Raw genomic sequence first — 18,590 nt, 5'->3', positions numbered from 1 at the left:
TCCATATCCTCAGCATGTTATCTGTGTCAGTTACCAGAATTCTGCTTTCACTTCCCCTTTTCTTATTTTCATTGACGATCTATTAGGTCAGACTTCGAATCCAGTCTACTCATTTGCCGATGACAGTAGTGGGCCTATCTATGGTCATTCATATTCATTCGACCATAGATAGGCCCAGTCCCCAAGAAATTGTGGACATGAGGCGCATTATGAATGAGACGCTCTCCCACGATTTGTTGGCCATTTCCGAGTGGGTTAGAATGAACAGAGCAGACTTTAGCGCACAGAAGACGCAGTGCTGTTTCTTGTCTCACAAGCAATTCACTGACCCACTACAATCGTCGATACCTATCGACGGTATAGATATTGAACAGTCAGATGCTCTTGATGTTCTGGGCATGAAGATACAATGTGATGTCCGTTGGTCAAAACACGTATTCAAAGTGTCGAAAGAAGCATTCAAGTGTTTGGGCTTTCTTAACCGGTGCAAGAAATGTTTCACCTTTTCTGATCTTCTCAGTATCTCTTAGTACCTACATCAGGCCAAGGATGGAATATAACTTTCATATATGGGCAGGACTTCAAAATCATCCTTGGAGCTAATTGACCGGGTTCAGAGGAGAGCGATGGTGTTGATTCAACTCTATAGCTTCTCTTGACCATCGTTGGAAGAACCCCTCGAACTTCCAAAATGCAAAGCTCACATCCCCAATTCGGGCTAAGGGTTTTTTTTACGTCATATTCCCCAAAACACATGGAAAAAATGTTTTGTCCCACAGTCTGGACCATTGAGCTCCAATCTGTATGGAGTTCATTGTTGTCACGAGATAGAGAAATGCTGTAACGGCATTAGCGGACAATCAGCGTGCTGAGAGTGTCAGTGAGAGACCGAGCAGCACCGTCTCATGGACACATAATGAGTGCCTATGATACTCGATATGACAAGGCGAATTTTTGGTGCTTTTAAATAACCAATGGCCACCTTGTTCCCGCGGCGACTGGTCCTTTTAACCAGAACAAGTTTGCTCACATACTGGAGCTAAAGGAGGATCGCCACCTCCACAACGTTTCCACTAATGGAAACAACGATGTTTCCATTAGTGGTTAGGTCATCTTCGTCATGCACCATCGTAATACATATCCTTCCGTCTAACCAACCTACAGTTTCACAGCCTGTTGTTCGTATTACTTATAGTAAAGATCATTAGCACCATGACTTAATTACCAGGTAGTGTATCGTAAACAGCTGAGTACAATTTTTTCTCGTTAAGTGCACTATCTGTCAACGAGCTTGATTCTCGTTGACAGATAGTACACTTCGCGTGAAGAAGTTGTACTCAGCTGTTTACGGCACGCTACCTGTTAATTATGTCATGCTTCATTAGCACAGATACTATAGGTCTGTACTTTTCCGGTAAAAACTTGCAGGAGAATAAACGCTGCCGTTACTATCTTTTGCTATTTTATGCGTTCGTGTACTTAAAAATTTGTGCAAATTTGCCCAAATTGTTACTTGAAGTCGTTCGCGTACGTTATTCGGCAGCAGAAGAAAGCTGAAGAGTGCGTGAGAGCGAGAAAAATTTCCAGAGTTTGGTAATTGAGAGCTTGCAAATTTCTACTAGAGTTTTTTCCCAAGCAGAAATTTGCAGCTTCGAACAGCTGTTTTATGAAAACCTGCTGTGTAATTCAAATAAATGGCAAAAGAGAGAAAAGGAAAATTTGTATTTGCAAATAATTAACCAGACGCTTTTCATAAAACAGCTGTTCGATGCTGCATGCAAGATATATTCATTTACAGGTAGTGGCAGTCGCTCAACAGCAAAATATAGAATGCACTATTTGTCACAATCAGTGATTAGGGCAACTCTGATTTGTTACTAGTTCGCGCCATCTTTCGTTGTTTGTGTGTGTTATGGTTCTTAACTATAATACACACACACAACCAAAACTCGATGACAGATAGTGCACTTTGGGAAAAAATTGTACTCAGCTGCTTACGGTACACAACTTGGTAATTATGCCATGAGAATACTTAGCTAAAGCCGCCATCGATAACTTTTTCAATACTTTTTTTTTGCCAAGCATACATGCCAAAATTGCTATTTAAGTTCCCCTTTTATCGAAGTGAATGTCACATCACTAATCTCGAGTTTGTCATCTCCATTCAATGAGATACAAAATAGTTGAACGTTTGTTTTGTCCCAAACTAGAATATCCAATGTGGGGTGGGTTCAAAATATTGCAATTATAATTATGAAAGTTTAAAAGGAATACAGCAAAGGTTTCTTTTGTGCATAAATATCATTAGTAAATTAAAAAAAAAAACAAGTCCCTAACGAAGAAAAAGAAAACGTGTTTTTAGTTCTGCTTCAATCAACAGTGCTCAAGTCATTCACACCAAGCAAGGATTTAATTGGGTTGTTAATCAATTAAAATGGATAAGATATTTGGTGCCAATTTAGAATTTGTTAGGGAAGATGATTACGTAGAATATTTCGTATTTCCTAAATTGGATGTTGGCCAACAAGAGCAACAACAGAGCGACGGGATTGCAGCAGTTCGTAAACAATTGGAAGATACACGCACAAAATGCCTCGATTTGGTGGATCGATTGACAAAGGAACGCAATTATATATGGCACAAAGATGAATTTGAGTTACGTGTACGAACATGTACCCCGCAGGAATTATTGCTGAACGATGAGTCAACGTCATCGTCGACGACAACAAAGGAACAGTCTGTGCCTTTGAGCAAAAATCAACAAGGCCAACAGCAAAAAGGTACGTAGGTTTTTTTTACATACATATCAACAAAGATCTTCTACAGATTGTTCTCATTTCACAAAAAGGGGTCAATGTAAAGAGGGTGGTGGACATACTAGTATTGCTGCCACATGCCATGGCAACATACACACATGTACATAGTTATGCCCGTGTGTATTATTAAGGCGTAGACATGAATGATATTTTCAGATGAATTCCGTATAAAGATTTTATTTCTTTTTTTTTATGGCATAACACTGAAAACTGCTGCAATGTTTTTATGTTTTTCATCCTTTCGTTGAAGTATAGTCTTCATTTTTTCTCAGGCGTATAATACGTAATATTGTTCCTAGACAGAAAAAAAACAAATATTGGACATATTAATTTTTTAATAAATGTTATATCTTATTCGAAATGGGCATTTGAGTATTAGATTACAAAATTTCACTTTCGGAGTATTGGGCTGGTGATCACTTTATTTTCAAAATTGACGTCAATAGCTCGAACCAATAATTTATGCCATTGATGTGCCTCCCAAAATATGCTGTACAGCTATGTATAAGCAAATAGCAAGCATCATTTGCATTTTCTCATTGGTTTCGTTACTTGAATTTTTTGGTACATTGTTCACTATAGCATGAGAATGATGAATGAGATTTCTAAGGACCAAAGAAGTAAAACCGGTGGATCGGTTAACATTGGTCATAAGTGGTGCTGGAATACAGTTGAACCAGAACTACATTTGTTGGCCGTAGAGGGTATCTACTTCAGGTATTATGGATGGTGAATGTTCTCCAAAACCGGCATTTATTTGTCATCTGTTGATCGTTTGCGCCAACAATAACAACTTGAATGCTATTTAGATTCGTTAGATGCTCTGCTTAATCTAGGGGTTCTTTCTGGTAGCACTGAACCTTTGATGTCGTAGTAACCACATTCGCTTGTGGAGGTGGCGGTCCTCGTCAAGTTCGTTCCGGTCTATATGATCGTTCGCCGCAGGAACATGATGGCCATTGTTTATTTAAAGGTGCCTTGTCATACCGAACATCATAGGCAATCAGTATTGGTGCAAGAGCCTGTGTCGCCCGGCCTCTAATTGAGACTCTCCACTCGATCCCGCTGATTGCGCGTTCGACCGCTAACATGATTTCGACAGATAGGGCTAGATCGACTCAGAATGTTGAGAAGATCCAGAATATATATACTTTATGGGGTCGCAGACCACTATTTCGAGGAGTTACAAACGGAATGACTTCATTAGTATACCCCATCCTATGGTGGAGGATATAATAACGAATAGAGATATCTTAATAATTCTTTTTGAATTTTTATCCACCACCATAGGATGGGGGTATACTATTCTAGTCATTCCGTTTGTAACTCCTCGAAATAGTGGTCTTCGACCTCATAAAGTAAATATATTCTGGATCTTCTCGACATTCTGAGTTGATCAAGCCCTGTCCGTCCGTCTGTCGAAATCATGACAGCGGTCGAACGCATAAAGCTAGCCGTATGACATTTTGAACAGATTCTTATTATTAGATGTAGGTCGTTGGAGACTTCACACGCACCACATCGGTTCAGATATGGATATAGCCCCCATATAAACCAATCCCCCGATTTGACTTTTTGAGCCCCTAGAAGCCTCAATTTTCATTCGATTTTGCTAAAATTTGGAACAAAGACTTGAGTTGTGACTTCCAACATCCATGCCAAGTATAATCCGAATCGGTCTATAAACAGATATAACCCCCATATAAACCGATCCCCGGATTTGACTTCTTAAGCCCTTAGAAGCCTGAATTCCCATCCAATTTGGAAAATTTGGGAAAAAGACTTGTGTTATGACTTTAAACATCCGTGGCAAGTTTGATACGAAATGGTCTATAATTAGGTTTAGCCCCCATATAAATCGATCCCCCGATTTGATTTTTTGAGATCCTAGAATTTTCATCCGATTCCGCTGAAATTCGGAACAAAGACTTGAGTTATGACTTCCAACAACCATGCCTTATATTTGGCTTGGGTCCATAAATGGGTATAGCACTCAAATAAACCGATCCCCGGATTCGACTTCTTGAGACCTTAGAAGCCTCAATTCTTATACGATTTGGCTGAAATTTGGAAAAAAGAGTTGTGCTACGAGTATAAACAGATATAGCCCCCACATAAATTTTCAATCAGATTTCGTTAAAATTTGGAAAAAAGACTTGAGTTATGACTTCCAACATCCATGCCAAGTATGATCCGAATCGGTCTATAAGCAGGTATAGCCCCCATATAAACCAATCCCCGGATTTGAATTCTTAAGTCTTTAGAGGCCAAAATTTTTACCTGATTTGGTGTGAAATGTGGCCCAAACCCCTATCTTAAGACTTACAACATCAGTGCCAAGTTTTATCCGAATCGGTCAATATGCTTATATGGAAGCCACCGTAGCGCAGAGGTTAGTGTGTCCGCCTATGACGCTGAACGCCTGCTTTTCGAATCCTGGGGAGACCATCAGAAAAAATTTTCAGCGGTGGTTTTCCCCTCCTAATGCTGGCAACATTTGTGAGGTACTATGCCATGTAAAACTTCTATCCAAAGAGGTGTCCCACTGCGGCACGCCGTTATGACTCGGCTATAAAAGGAGGTCCCTTATCATTGAGCTTAGAACTTTAATCGGACTGCACTCATTGATATGCGAGAAGTTTGCCCCTGTTCCTTAGTGGAATGTTCATGGGCAAAATTTGCATTTGCAATATGCTTATATAGAACCCCATAAGTACCGATAAACTGAAATGAGTTCTTCAGACCTAAATAATTCAAATACAAATTCAGTTAATAAGGGTACATTTTTAGCGGAAGCCATAGCGGTGGGTACCAGGACTCGTCCCGGCTTTTACTTGTTTTTACTTTCAAACTGGATACATTTTAGTTCGGATGTTGGGGGCATACTACAGCAGCGTCATTGTAAATTTTGTCAACAACCCAAATCATGCGTCATGTCAAAAATCCAATTCGATACCAATCTCAACCAAAATTAAAAAAAAATCAAATATCCCCGAAACCAGTGGAGATATTGTGTATCTCAAGCGAACTTGTTGAAGAGATTTTTGAGCACTATCCAGCAAAAATAGAATTTTGAAAATCAGACCACAAGTGAAGATTTGACAACCCGAACTATTTCCGAAATGCCGAGGCGACCAATTTTAGGAGCCTGCCAAAAGGCACCCGGACCACCTACGACATTGCATTTGCGCATCGATAGTACCTCAGCTTTAGCCACATTGAAATTTCAAAGAGGTATTTCTATCCGTTCTCCAATGGCATGTTTTTTACTGCATGATCCGGTCCATAGGGCCGATCGCCCCAGGAGTAGAGCTGGCAAACTATTAATAATCGCAACATTCCCCATTTTTGTTAGTTTTAATAATAAATATCGAAAAGGGTGCAGATATTAATCCGCCTCATGTCACTATGAACGTACACCTAAGCCTGTAATCGGCTTGTTGTGCGCTCTGAAAACTATTGTATAAAGTAACGTCTACAAAGAAAATTTTAAGTTAGGAATTCCGTGCTACTTACAAAATCCTTAATTTTTTCAATACCACTCCCCTATGCCCTACACACGGTTCGGTTTGCCAGAACCGCCTCCATCATCGGTCGTTGTCGGTGATGTGTAACCGGTGTATGGAGTAGGTACACTTCCGATCTTGCTCTGGCCTCATTCACTACGGGAGTATAGTCATATTGGTGCTGTGCGAACATAGCCCAGCAGTGGGACTGTATGAGCAGCTCGTCAGACATCTCCATTGCATCCCCTGATCTTCTGAGTGACGGATCCTGGCAAGCCGTCATCTCTTTGGGGTCAGATCACCTCCCCATAATTCTCACCATCGACCGACCACCCGACTTCATAACCTCTGAGCGCCGAACGTTTATCAGTCAGAAGAAGGCCGATTGGGCTGGCTTCAGAGAGTAAACTAATTGGGCCGCACTTTGGGTACTCGACCGGCTGATATAAAGCGAGCGGCTGCTGCGTTAATAATGTCTCGGAATTTTCCCTCTTCGGTGAACTGCCGCCCCCCTCGGATGTGCTAATGGCCGAGAGGAAATTCCGAGACATCATTACCGCAGCAGCCGCTCGCTTTATATCAGCCGGCCGAATACCCCAAGTGCGGCCCAATTTCCCGAAGCAGGCAGTGGTACTCACAGACGAGCGTGATGGGATTCGTTGTATGGACCCCACTAACCCCAGAATCAGCGAGCTGAATCTGGAAATTAACAGTGTAGTCAACGAACATAAGCGGAATTTGTGGCTGGAACACTTGGAGCAATGTAACATAGGCACCGGTTTAGGCAAGTTGTGGTCTTCTGTTAAGTCACTTTCGAACCCTGGTAGACGGGATGACAGGACCACAATCACTTTTGGCGAAATAGCCGCGACTGATCCGAAGAGATGCGCCAGGTTGTTCAACCGTCAATTTATTGTGCATCCCGAGATTGACAGGGCAAGGAGGAGAGCCATTTGCCGTATTCGTGGTCTCCGAGCTGATGAACAGCCATCACAATTTACCGTGGGCGAAGTTCCGAATGTCATCCGTGGCGCCAAATCATCCAAGGCGTTAGGCCCCGACGGAATCTCTACATTGATGTTGAAAAATCTAGATTTACCTGGAGTTGAGTACCTTACTACTGTCCTCAACCTGTTTTTGAACACTCTTATAGTTCCCGATGTCCGGAAAATGGGCAGAGTGATCCCGCTACTAATGTCTGGAAAGGACCCGAGTTTGGTGCAGCCGTACAGACCGATCTCCCTTCTCTCACTAGTAGCAAAGACGCTTGCGGCATTGCTCCTCCCGAGCCTAGTAGGAGAATTTCCATTCGCCGAGCATCAACATGGATTTCGAAGACTGCATAGCACAACAACAGCTTTGCATGCCATCACCGCACACATTTGCCGTGGCTTCAATCAGCCCAGGCCATATGATAGGACGGTCCTCGTGGCACTGGACCAGCGAAGGCATTCGCCACAGTCAGCGATGCCAAATTATTTTTAGGACATCACCAACACGTCCCATCAGCCAGGCCTGAAACGCTGGGTCGCGAATTATCTGTGTGATCGCCAGTCATTTATGGAATTTATTTCATTTCATGCAATGCGAGGCCATCAGGCCTATAAACAATAAGGGATAAGAAGCCAAAGCACCGTAGAGTGAAACAGGGAGTTCCCCAAGTTAGGGTGCTATCCCCGACACTGTTTAACCTTTACCTATTCTACATTCCACCCCTCCAGACGGCATAGAGATCGTATCATATGCGGACGATTTTGCGATCATGGCATCAGGCAGCCGCCACGCCCCCCCCCCCCCCCCATCCATTGTTGCCATCTGCGACAAGTTCAACGTCTACCTCAACGAACTTGTCTCTTATTTCGCTGCAAAAAATCTGAAGGTATCTGCCATCAAATCTTCAGCCACATTGTTCACTACAAATACTCGTGAGGTGAATACTGAGCTGACTATGATGGTCGATGGAGAAATGATTCCGACCATCAAGTGTCCCAAAATACTTGATGTCACATTTAACAGCTCTTACACATTCTCCCCACATGCCACAGCAATTTGCGATAAAGTCAAAGGTCCTCAAGTCACTTGCTGGCAGCACTTGGGGTGCAGACAAAGAAACCTTGTTGACCACGTACAAAGCAATTGGCCGGTCTGTGGTAAGTTATGCAGCGCCAGTCAGGTATCGTCAACTTTGTGACACACAGTGGAATAATATTCAGATCTGTTAGAATGCTGCCCTCCGAACTGCGATGGGCTATCTCCTCAGTTCTCATGCGGACCACCTCCATCAAGAGACAAAGATCCTACCGGTGCGAAGACATAACTACATGCTGTCTAAGCAATACCTTTTGGGCTGTTATCGCAGAAACCATCCAAATCATCATCTTGTGGATAGATATGCACCGCCCAGAAGCCTTAAGGTAGATCTACATGATCTAGAGCGTGAGGTTCAGCGCTACAAGAGAGAACCTCTAGATCAAGCGGCATATCAAGCAGGTCTAGACAACATTCATGCAGACATGGTAGCAGATGCGGTAAATGACTACCGGGTGAATGTAGTCCTAGGAAAACGACCGTCTCCCATTGCACCTGAAGAAATTGACCTCCCCCGGCAAATCAGAATAGTTCTGGCTCAATTACGTTCCGGCAGATGCAGCCGCCTCAACTCCAACAGGGCAAGAATTGATGGCGTTCAATTACGTTCCAGAAGATGCAGCCGCCTCAACTCCAACAGAGCAAGAATTGATGGCGACTTGCAAGATATATGTCCCGATTGTAACCAGGGACCGCACGATCCCTGTGGACGCACCCCATCTTAGTCGCAGAGTTCCTGGGTCTTGACACTCAACAGAATCAAGCAGACGATAGATAGAACACAACAAACTGCTACAACAACAACAACAAATATGCAACTAACAATGCACGGTCGGCTTGTACGTCGATAGAAAAAGTGTTTAAGATGTTATCCACCTGCACTTTTAGCTAGAATATGGAAAAAAATTGCCATACGGCAAAGAACAATAAACAATTAGGTGTTGATGGAAAAATTGGAATTCCCTTGGGTAAATATTGATCTAATAGGTATTTCTTGTTTTTCATTCATGGGATTTTCACAACCGAAACCGGGTGAACGTTTCTCACTGACAAACGAAGACATACGCAGAAAAGCTTTAAACACTTGCACTCTCAATTGGAATTTCCTTTGATAAATACAAAATCTATTTTTGCCATGTTTAATGTCGTAGAGATATTCGCCAAAGTGATGTGCGGAATTCGGGTACTTAGATAAATATTTGAGTTATAGTAAACATCTGCTGTTATTTCTCACAAAACAAATACCAAACAGTTTCCATTCAACATACTCGCATTGTGACTTTTATGTGCATACACATGCATGTATGTACATGTTCTATAATTTAATGTGTGTGTGTGTTCTTCTATTTCTAATGTACAGATCAAGTGCCTCCCCATCTACATGGCGTTACTCATTACGGTGACAACATAGCTGATGAATGGTTCATTGTTTACTTGTTGACCAAGCTCTCGCAGGAGTTTCCCACAATAGTTGTGCGCGTCATAGATGCGGATGGCGAATTTCTCTTAATTGAGGCAGCGGACGTTTTACCGAAATGGGCAAATCCCGATACATGCGAGCAACGTGTCTATATATGCCAGGGTTATATGAACTTAATACAGAACTCTCCTGCCAATACGACCAAGCTGTTGTCGGTCTCCGAAGCTGTGGAGAAAATTCAAAACAACGCTACGCTTTACAAAGTTTCCCCAGAAATACAGGATTGTATTGAGCAAAGAATGAAAGAATTCCAAAGCACCGAAAATGCTGCGCTGCATCATCAAATTGTGCGTCTTCCTCTGGGTGTGGCCATGCTGCTAAAAAAGAAGCCCTCACTCATATCAGCGGCTGTTAGATCTTTCTGTGATCGAGATCCCATAGATATGAAGGCTTGTCGCTCCATGAGATATTTTCCGCCGGAACAGCGAGTGCGAACAAACGTATGTTTCACCAAATGTTTGTATGCCATGATTATGCATAGCAGCTATTTGCCCGATCGTAATATTGGCTGGAATCTGACGGGTAATCCCAGTTCGGAAGAATACAAAGAAGACCTGTTGGGCATTAAGGTGGCATGTGGTTTTGAAATATTAGCATCTCAAGCGAAAGATCCAAATAGTGATGAAAAATCTGCAGCCTGGAAAGCCTATGTTAGAAGTTTACAAGCTAAGGGATATTTTAAGGATAACATTGAAGGCTCACTCGAATATCAGCGATTGTTGCAAGAAGCCAAATCATATTTTAATGATAATCAAACACGCTTTCGCACAGCTCCCTTGGTGGGAAAGGATATATTGGAACTGCTACGTTCAACTGAGATAAATGCTGAAGAACTAAGGGATGAGGAAAATAATTTGAGAGTAAGAGCAACAATACTTGCAGAACTAAAACCGTAATGAATGCTAATGCATACTAAACATTTTTTTTTCAGCCCAGCGATAGTGACGATTGGCTTAACATTAGTGCCGAACAATTAGATGCGCTGCTGCTTGATCGTTATGGTCCCAAGACTCTGTACAAGGCCAATGGTGATATCAAATCTGAAGAGTTTACCAAGAATATATCACAATTTTTGGAAAAGGAATCAACTTTTGAAGGCGTTGAGAGGGATTCGGATGACTACAGTACCGGCGAGGAGGAAAAACATGCTGAGGATGAGAAACGCAAAAAATCTGAGGCATTCAAGGCCAAAGTCAAAAAGAATCACTCTATGCGCCAGGCCGTTCGCAAAAATCCTGTCAATTTAAATAAATCGAATGCCTCAAATGCCACCAATTCGGAACACGAGGAAAGCTTTACGACTCAAGTTAAAAGCTTTTTGGATTTTGTGATTCCCGAAGATAAATGGGATTCAAATTCCGAAATGAGCGACTACGAAGACGAAGAAGATATGGAACGTAATTTTGCTGCAATGCATGACACTGACAAACACATTGATGCCGACATCAAAGCCTATATGGATCAAATGGATCGTGAATTGGCCAATACCACTATCGGCAAATCATTTGATAAAACCAAAACGAATACCAAAGCGAAATTGGCAACTGCCGAAGAATTCGATGATATCGAAGATTTCGAACCCATCAACATAAATGTCAACACACTGAAGAACATGATGGAGAGTTACAAATCACAAGTCGGAGCCAGTGGACCGGTTTCAAACCTCTTAAGCGCCATGGGTGCAGGAATGTCAACATCAGCATCATTGTCACAAGAAGAGACGGATGATTTAAAGGAGTCATCCGTATAAATATGTTGATGTGTTGTATGTAGATTGGCCGTCATGTGATTTTTTCTCTTTCATATAAAGTATTTTGCTAAGCATTTTTTCGTGTCAAACTTACATGAAACAATTAAAATATAAACATACACACATGTAGGTTTTTTAATATACTGCAAGTCACAGTTTCAAATACAGGGTACTTAAGTTAATGCTCACTCACTTTCTATGAATAAAACTCTCTCGCTCTTAATTTCCATGCTATTTACACTTGTATTTATTTTATGATAATAAATTTAAAGATTTTATCAAAATTAATTTTTATGGCCGAGAGGAGAGTCTCAGTGAGGAGTCAGGTGGCTCTGGCTCTTAATTAAATACTGAGTGCCAATGATACTCGAGATGACAAGGCGAATGGCCAACATCAGCGTCTGTTCCCAGGTTAGGGGCGGCTGGCGGTGAGCGTCGGATATTGAAGCAAGCGGCACGTCACAACGAGGGATACATGTGCAATCCCACAAAACCCAGGCAGATGGGGAGCTGGGCCAGTAACCCGCCCCCGACAAACTATGAGAATCACTATGAGAACCAAAAGAATAGTAAAAACGGACCCCCACAACGTTGACGACCCACGCAAACCAAAAAAGGACCATGATTTGCGGATCTGCACCTAGAATGTCTGCACTCTTTATAGAGAAGGTGCAGTATACGCGCTGGTGGATGTATTAGAGAAGTACAAGGCAGATATTACCGCCTTACAGGAAGTGCGATGGACTGGAAATGGCGTCACTTCAACACCAAACGGTGACGAACTATACTATAACTGCCATAACACGAGGCATGAATTTGGCTGTGGATTTTTGGTCAGTCGGAGACTGAAACACCTTATCTCCAGCTTTACTCCGGTGGATGAGAGGCTAGCCACAATCCGCATAAAATTCAAATTCTTCAACATCAGCCTTATTTGTGCCCATGCCCCGACGGAAGACAAATACGAGCAGACCAAGGATATGTTCTACGAGCGTCTAGAGAGAGAATATGACCGCTGCCCCGCCCATGATATTAAAATCGTTGCGAAGATAGGAAAGGAAGGCATTTTTGGTCAAACAGTCGGAAAGTTTAGCCTCCTCGAAATAACGTTCAGTAATGGGTTGAGGCTGATAGATTTCGCCGCGGCAAAAAACATGGTAGTTAGTAGCACCAGATTTCAACATAAAAATATTCACAAAGCCACATGGATGTCACCCGATCAAAACACGAGAAACCAAATTGATCACGTTGTGATAGATGGAAGGCATTCATCAAACGATCGATCCGTGGAGCGAATATAGATTAGGATCATTACATTGTTGCAACAAAGGTTTGCACCCGTTTGAACATGGCGAGGAAAGTACGATCTGACACTGCACGGAAGCTGGACATTGAAAAGCTGCAAACACAACAAATATCAGCGGCATACTCCACTCGACTGACCCTACTGCTTGATGAAAGCACTTCTTGTTCCGATGATACAATGGCGCAGTGGCAAACTATTGCCCACTCCATGGAAAATGCCTCGAAATCCGTACTTGGGTACCGGAGCCTCCTCCAAGAAACCCATGGTACGACCAAGAGTGTCGAGATGCTGCTGAAGCCAAGAATGCGGCAACCTGATGATGGTATAGAATGTTTACCTCCAAGTCAGAATGAGGTCCAAATAGCAGTGACCCGACTAAAGATCAACAAGGCAGCAGGAGCCGACGGGTTACCCGCTGACCTATTTAAGACCGGAGGCGACACGCTGATAAGGCGTATGTATCAGCTTATCTGCGCAATCTGGCTAGAAGAACGTTTACCCGATGATTGCAACCTCAGCATACTATGTCCCGTACACAAGAAAGGAGACAGGATGGAATGTGCCAATTACAGAGGAATAAGTCTCCTCCCCATCGCATACAAGATACTCTCGAGCGTACTGTGTGAAAGATTAAAACCTAAAGTCAATGATATAATTAGGCCCTATCAATGCGGCTTTAGACCTGGTAAATTCGCCCTGGACCAGATATTCATACTAAGCCAAATCCTGGAAAAGACCCGAGAAGGACAAATCAACACCTACCATCTCTATGGCCCCCCAAATGGGGCCTGAATCCGAGTATGTCTACTGTCTCTACTGGAGCGTGATTAGACCAATACTTACTTACGCCTCAGTAGTTTGGTGAACTGCTATGGAAAAAAGTGCAACATAAGGATCATACAACAGGTTCAGAGAACATGTTGTCTTGGCATAGGCGGAGCGATGAGGACCACTAGTCTCCAGTGACCCACTAGGGCACTGGAAACTATTCTAGATATCCGACCCATTGACATACAGATGAAGTGTGAGGCAGCCACTGCGGCTATGAGACTTAAGGCGATGGGAGAATGGATTGAGGATGGGAGCAGCTCATACCATCGCGGTATAATCGAGGCGACGATAGGAAACCTGGAAGGAAGGGAAGAGGTTTCTGATCGGATACCTGAGATGGACCTTGAAGTCGAATGCGAGACACTGCTGCCATTGGCACAGTCTTGGATTGACTGAACCCCAGTATTGCCATCTGGAAGATCATGTTACACAGATGGATCAAAGCTAGAGGACAGAGTAGGCCTGGGGGTTTACATTGAAAACCCAGGAATTGAGATATGTTTAAGACTGTCTGACCATAATACGGTCCTGCGGTCAATCCCATGGCAGCCGGTTGTACGTGCCGGATTGATCCGATGAAGTTGTCCATCGGCAAGGGCTGCCGCCTAAGTGTACAACACACTGCTACAACAACAACCACAACGGTCCTGCAGGCGGAGATTCGGGCGATCACGGAATGCGTGAATTGGTGTGATGGTAACGCAAGGTCGTCGAGTGTGAACATCTTTACCGGCAGTAAAATTGCCATAAGGGCAATAACAACCAGGACGATAAAGTCACGAACAGTCTTGCAGTGTAAGAAGGAGATTAAAGCCTTCCCTGAGGATGGCAAGTGATAGCATGTGTAGGGCATGCGGGGAAGATGATGAGACGTTGGAGCATGCCCTTTGTCATTGCCCGGCTTTCGCGTCTAACAGATACCGGCACTTAGGTGGAGACACAATACCAGACACGAACCAACTTAGGGAAGTGGTATTGAAAACAATTAAGGATTTTGTAAGTAGCACGAAATTCCTAATTTAAAATTTTCTTTTTAGAGGTTACTTTATAGTTTTTAAAGCGCACAACAAGCCGATTACTGGCTTAGATGTATGTCCATAGTGGCATGGGGCGGATTAATATACGCACCCTCTTTTCAACCTTACCTAACCTATGTTTTTTTGTCTGCTCAAAAAAGTTGTTTGCGTTTGTGAGGCCACCGTAGCTCAGAGGTTTGCATGTCCGCCTATGATGCTAAAAGCCTGGGTTCAAATCCTGGCGAGAATATCAGTGGTTTTCCCCTCCTAATGCTGGTGACATTTGTGAGGTACTGTACCATTTTGTATGGCGGCCATGTAAAAACTTATCCTCAAAGGGGTGTCGCACTGCCGCACGCCGTTCAAACTCGGCAATGAAAAGGAAGTCCCTTATCATTGAACTCATACTTGAATTGGACAGCACTCATTGATATGTGAGAAGTTGGCCCCGGTTCCTCAGTGGAATGTTCATTGGCAAATTGAGCATGCAGTTCAGTTTGAGTTTTTAAAAGAAGGAATCTATCCATTGTATTGGGTTGCCCAAAAAGTAATTGCGGATTTTTTAAAAGAAAGTAAATGCATTTTTAATAAAACTTAGAATGAACTTTAATCAAATATGCTTTTTTTACACTTTTTTTCTAAAGCAAGCTAAAAGTAACAGCTGATAACTGACAGAAGAAAGAATGCAATTGCAGAGTCACAAGCTGTGAAAAAAATTGTCAACGCCGACTATATGAAAAATCCGCAATTACTTTTTGGGCAACCCAATACAATGATACGTGAAAAGTACCTTCTGTTCGAATACCCCAAGTGCGGCCCAAAGTGATGGAATTGGCTACTCCAACCCTACTGACCTTAGAATCAGAAAATTGAATCTCGAAATCAATAGGATAGCCAGTTTATGGAAGACTATTTGAAGCAATATAACTTAGGCGCCGGCATTGGCAAGCTATGGTCTACTGTTAAGTCAATTTCGAATACCTGCGAGAGGGATGATAGGACCGACGCGATGTACAACCATTGCAAATGTGATTCGCAGCGCCAAATCGTCCAAAACGCGGGGCCCCGAAGGGATATCTACACTGATGCTTTAGATGTATCGGGAGTGACCTTCCCGAGGGTAACAATCAAAGATATCTATTCATCGTATTCGTGGTCTTCGAGCCGATGAACAACCATCACAATTTTCCAGGTCGTCCAAGCAGCGGGGCCCCTACGGAATCTCTACACTGATGCTGAACATCTTGGATGTATCAAGAATAAAGTGCAAAACACAGATCCTCTGTGTCTGAGTACTCTCATAGTTCCCGATGTCTGGAAAATGTGCAGAGTGATTCCGCTGATCTGATCTCTCTTATACTTCCGAGCCTTGTTGGAGAATTTGCATTTGCCGGGCAACAAGTGAACAACGAAACCCCGCACAGTAAAACGGTGTTCGCCAATGCGGCATGATATTTTTGGCACTGTTTTAACCTCTACCTCTACACTATTCTACTCCCTCCAGAGGTCATCGAGGTCGTGTTATATGCCGAGTGTTGTACGAACATGGCTTCGACCCCCTTCGTTAATGACATCTGCGTGAGGTTGAACTACAATACTACCTTCCCGATCTTGCAGATTATTTCGCTGCCAGAAATTTATTTATTTTATATCTTTGCAATACTAAGCCTATTTGACCAAAAATTCGAAAATTTCCGCCACCAAAATCTTCAGCAACATTGTTCACTTCATCGTCAGCAGAGATACATGAGGCGTTGGATGTGATTGTGGAACGTGTAAGAATTTTGACCACCAACTATCCCAAAATACAGGGTTTCACAGTTGACAGCCTCTATGGATCTTTCGCACAAACCACTGGAATTTGTGACAAGTTCAGAAGTAGGAAAAATCTCCTCAAGTCGCTTGCCGGTAGCATTTGGTTTGCCGACAAAAAAGCCTTGTTGACTTCATACAAAGCAATTGGCTGGTCAGCGGTGAAGTATGCAGTGTCGGTGTGGACTCACCAGCTGAGCGACACGCAGTGGTATATCATTCAGATCTGTCAGAATGCTGCCCTTCGTATTGCGACGTGCACCTCTTCTTTCAGGATACCGATCAGGCACAGAAGGCCATGCCAATCGCCATGTTGTGGTATGTGCTCAGCAGGCCGCGTCGTCATGACGTCTTAAAAGAAAGGTGCATAACTATGTTGAATCTTTGAAGACATAGACGACAGCCCATAGAAATCGTTGATGACATTTTCATATAGTTGTCGCAAAAATCATGGATGACATTGAATAGTGAAATGCTCCGTAGTTTGACAGGGTAACTGCAACTGCAGCCGTGACTTAAAATAGCAAATTGCCATCACGTTCCCACGTCAATTGGAGAGCTTGCTCATACCTTTAGGAGCTTGAGCAAGATTGTCATCTCCAAATAAGTAACAACCATCCGTCGCCCAAAGCATCTAAAATGTTAACCTCCTAGTTCATTGATTTTTCTCAACTACGATTCGGAAAGATGTATCGCCATTAATTCTCAAATAGATATCACGCGATAGCCGACTTCTGTATCTATTTACCCATTCTAGTCAACTTACAACCAAATTAAATGTACCCAAGTTGCGGAATTTGTGTATCTGGATATACCTACTACAGGAACTTAGCTAGCGACTAAGGGATATGAAGTTACAAGCACAATGACCATTGATCTTGTTTCTTAATGGTAAGTTTCAAACGGTACCTACTTTATAAGTAGTTAAACCTATATTTTGAAGTAAATCCGTATATATTACATTTGATTTATACAAAAAGAAAATATTACACTAATATATGTATCACATACAATTCTTAAAACTTAAAATACTATCTTATACCCATTTCACGTTCAAATTGTTCGGCTTTAAGTGTTCCATCAATGCTGATGCAGTCTTTATTGAATACGCTGTAAGCACTGATTTCATTGTTCTTTTTAGGACCAGTCCTAGTGTTAAGATAAATTGCAAGTAGTGCCGACATCATTAAATATACAATTCCAAATTGTAGCTCAATAGCAATTATATACACGGTTATCCAAAGAGCTAAGTAAACTGCCCGCAACAAGTATTTGAATTTTTTATCACTCGTCGGATCCACTGCAACAATCTTATCATTGCATTGATCGTTTAATATTTCCTCATTTTTATCAGAATCATCAGCAGAACTTGAAAGTTCGCTCGGTTCCTATGAATAGAGATGGATAATATACAATGATACCGTGAATGTAAATAAACAATGAAACTTATTGTTACACTTAAAGCCACGTATATGGGGGCAGATTTATCGTCATCGCTCTTTTGGTTGGGCATCAGAAATCCCCGAACTTTGTCTTTAAATCGCTGAAATGTTTCCTCGCGTCTTTTTCTACGACGATATGCCTGCAATTTATCTTCAATGTTTTCCATTTACTTTCACCTTAATCCTCTACTGACATAAAATACAAACAGAGTTTCGAGCCGAAATGACTTCAAATAACAGCAAAGTGCCGCCGTCAGGCTTTTCAAAGGAGAAGCCGTTGACGGATTTTAGCATGTGAAGCGTGTAAGTGTCTAAATCCAATCAAAGAGTAAAGAGTCGCGTCAAGTTGTTTTACATACATTTATATGGGAAAGCAAAAAACCACCGGCTAGAGTCAGTCTGGCGTCATGACGCTGAAATAGAATCTATTTTTTTGGCAGTGTCGCTCTGCACATTTGTCTCCGAAAATGTTGCCAAATTTTCATGAGAATTATTTACGTTGCCAACAATTCTCAGAGAATTTTACTAAACATTAGTAACTTT

At 42.4% G+C, this 18,590-nt stretch overlaps 2 protein-coding genes across 2 annotated transcripts; one reads left to right on the top strand and one right to left on the bottom strand.

Moving 5' to 3' along the window:
* Nucleotides 1-2,170: 2,170 nt before the first annotated feature.
* LOC106093232 (protein ecdysoneless) lies at nt 2,171-11,874 on the top strand. The gene is made up of 3 exons (XM_013260256.2): nt 2,171-2,780; nt 9,771-10,750; nt 10,822-11,874. Exons 1-3 carry the CDS (start codon nt 2,435-2,437, stop codon nt 11,638-11,640), a joined length of 2,145 nt encoding a protein of 714 aa, XP_013115710.2. The 5' UTR covers nt 2,171-2,434; the 3' UTR covers nt 11,641-11,874.
* A 5,623-nt stretch (nt 11,875-17,497) lies between these two features.
* Nucleotides 17,498-18,282, bottom strand: LOC106093233 (uncharacterized). The gene is made up of 2 exons (XM_013260258.2): nt 18,062-18,282; nt 17,498-17,993 (listed from the first exon to the last, which is right to left on the bottom strand). Exons 1-2 carry the CDS (start codon nt 18,212-18,214, stop codon nt 17,637-17,639), a joined length of 510 nt encoding a protein of 169 aa, XP_013115712.1. The 5' UTR covers nt 18,215-18,282; the 3' UTR covers nt 17,498-17,636.
* Nucleotides 18,283-18,590: the final 308 nt, after the last annotated feature.

Source organism: Stomoxys calcitrans, chromosome 1, assembly GCF_963082655.1.
Source record: "Stomoxys calcitrans chromosome 1, idStoCalc2.1, whole genome shotgun sequence".
Taxonomy (NCBI): Eukaryota; Metazoa; Arthropoda; class Insecta; order Diptera; family Muscidae; genus Stomoxys; species Stomoxys calcitrans.
Note: the sequence above shows the minus strand (reverse complement) of the source record. Positions and strands in the feature narration are given on the sequence as shown.

What these genes read in the sequence shown, in the direction of transcription:
- LOC106093232 (XM_013260256.2), top strand. Translation starts at nt 2,435, where the DNA reads ATGGATAAGATATTTGGTGCCAATTTAGAATTTGTTAGGGAAGATGAT. An exon ending in ACAAGGCCAACAGCAAAAAG is followed by an intron (nt 2,781 to 9,770) that starts GTACGTAGGTTT and finishes TCTAATGTACAG; the next exon opens with ATCAAGTGCCTCCCCATCTA. An exon ending in ATGAGGAAAATAATTTGAGA is followed by an intron (nt 10,751 to 10,821) that starts GTAAGAGCAACA and finishes TTTTTTTTTCAG; the next exon opens with CCCAGCGATAGTGACGATTG.
- LOC106093233 (XM_013260258.2), bottom strand. Translation starts at nt 18,214, where the DNA reads ATGGAAAACATTGAAGATAAATTGCAGGCATATCGTCGTAGAAAAAGA. An exon ending in CCATATACGTGGCTTTAAGT is followed by an intron (nt 17,994 to 18,061) that starts GTAACAATAAGT and finishes CTCTATTCATAG; the next exon opens with GAACCGAGCGAACTTTCAAG.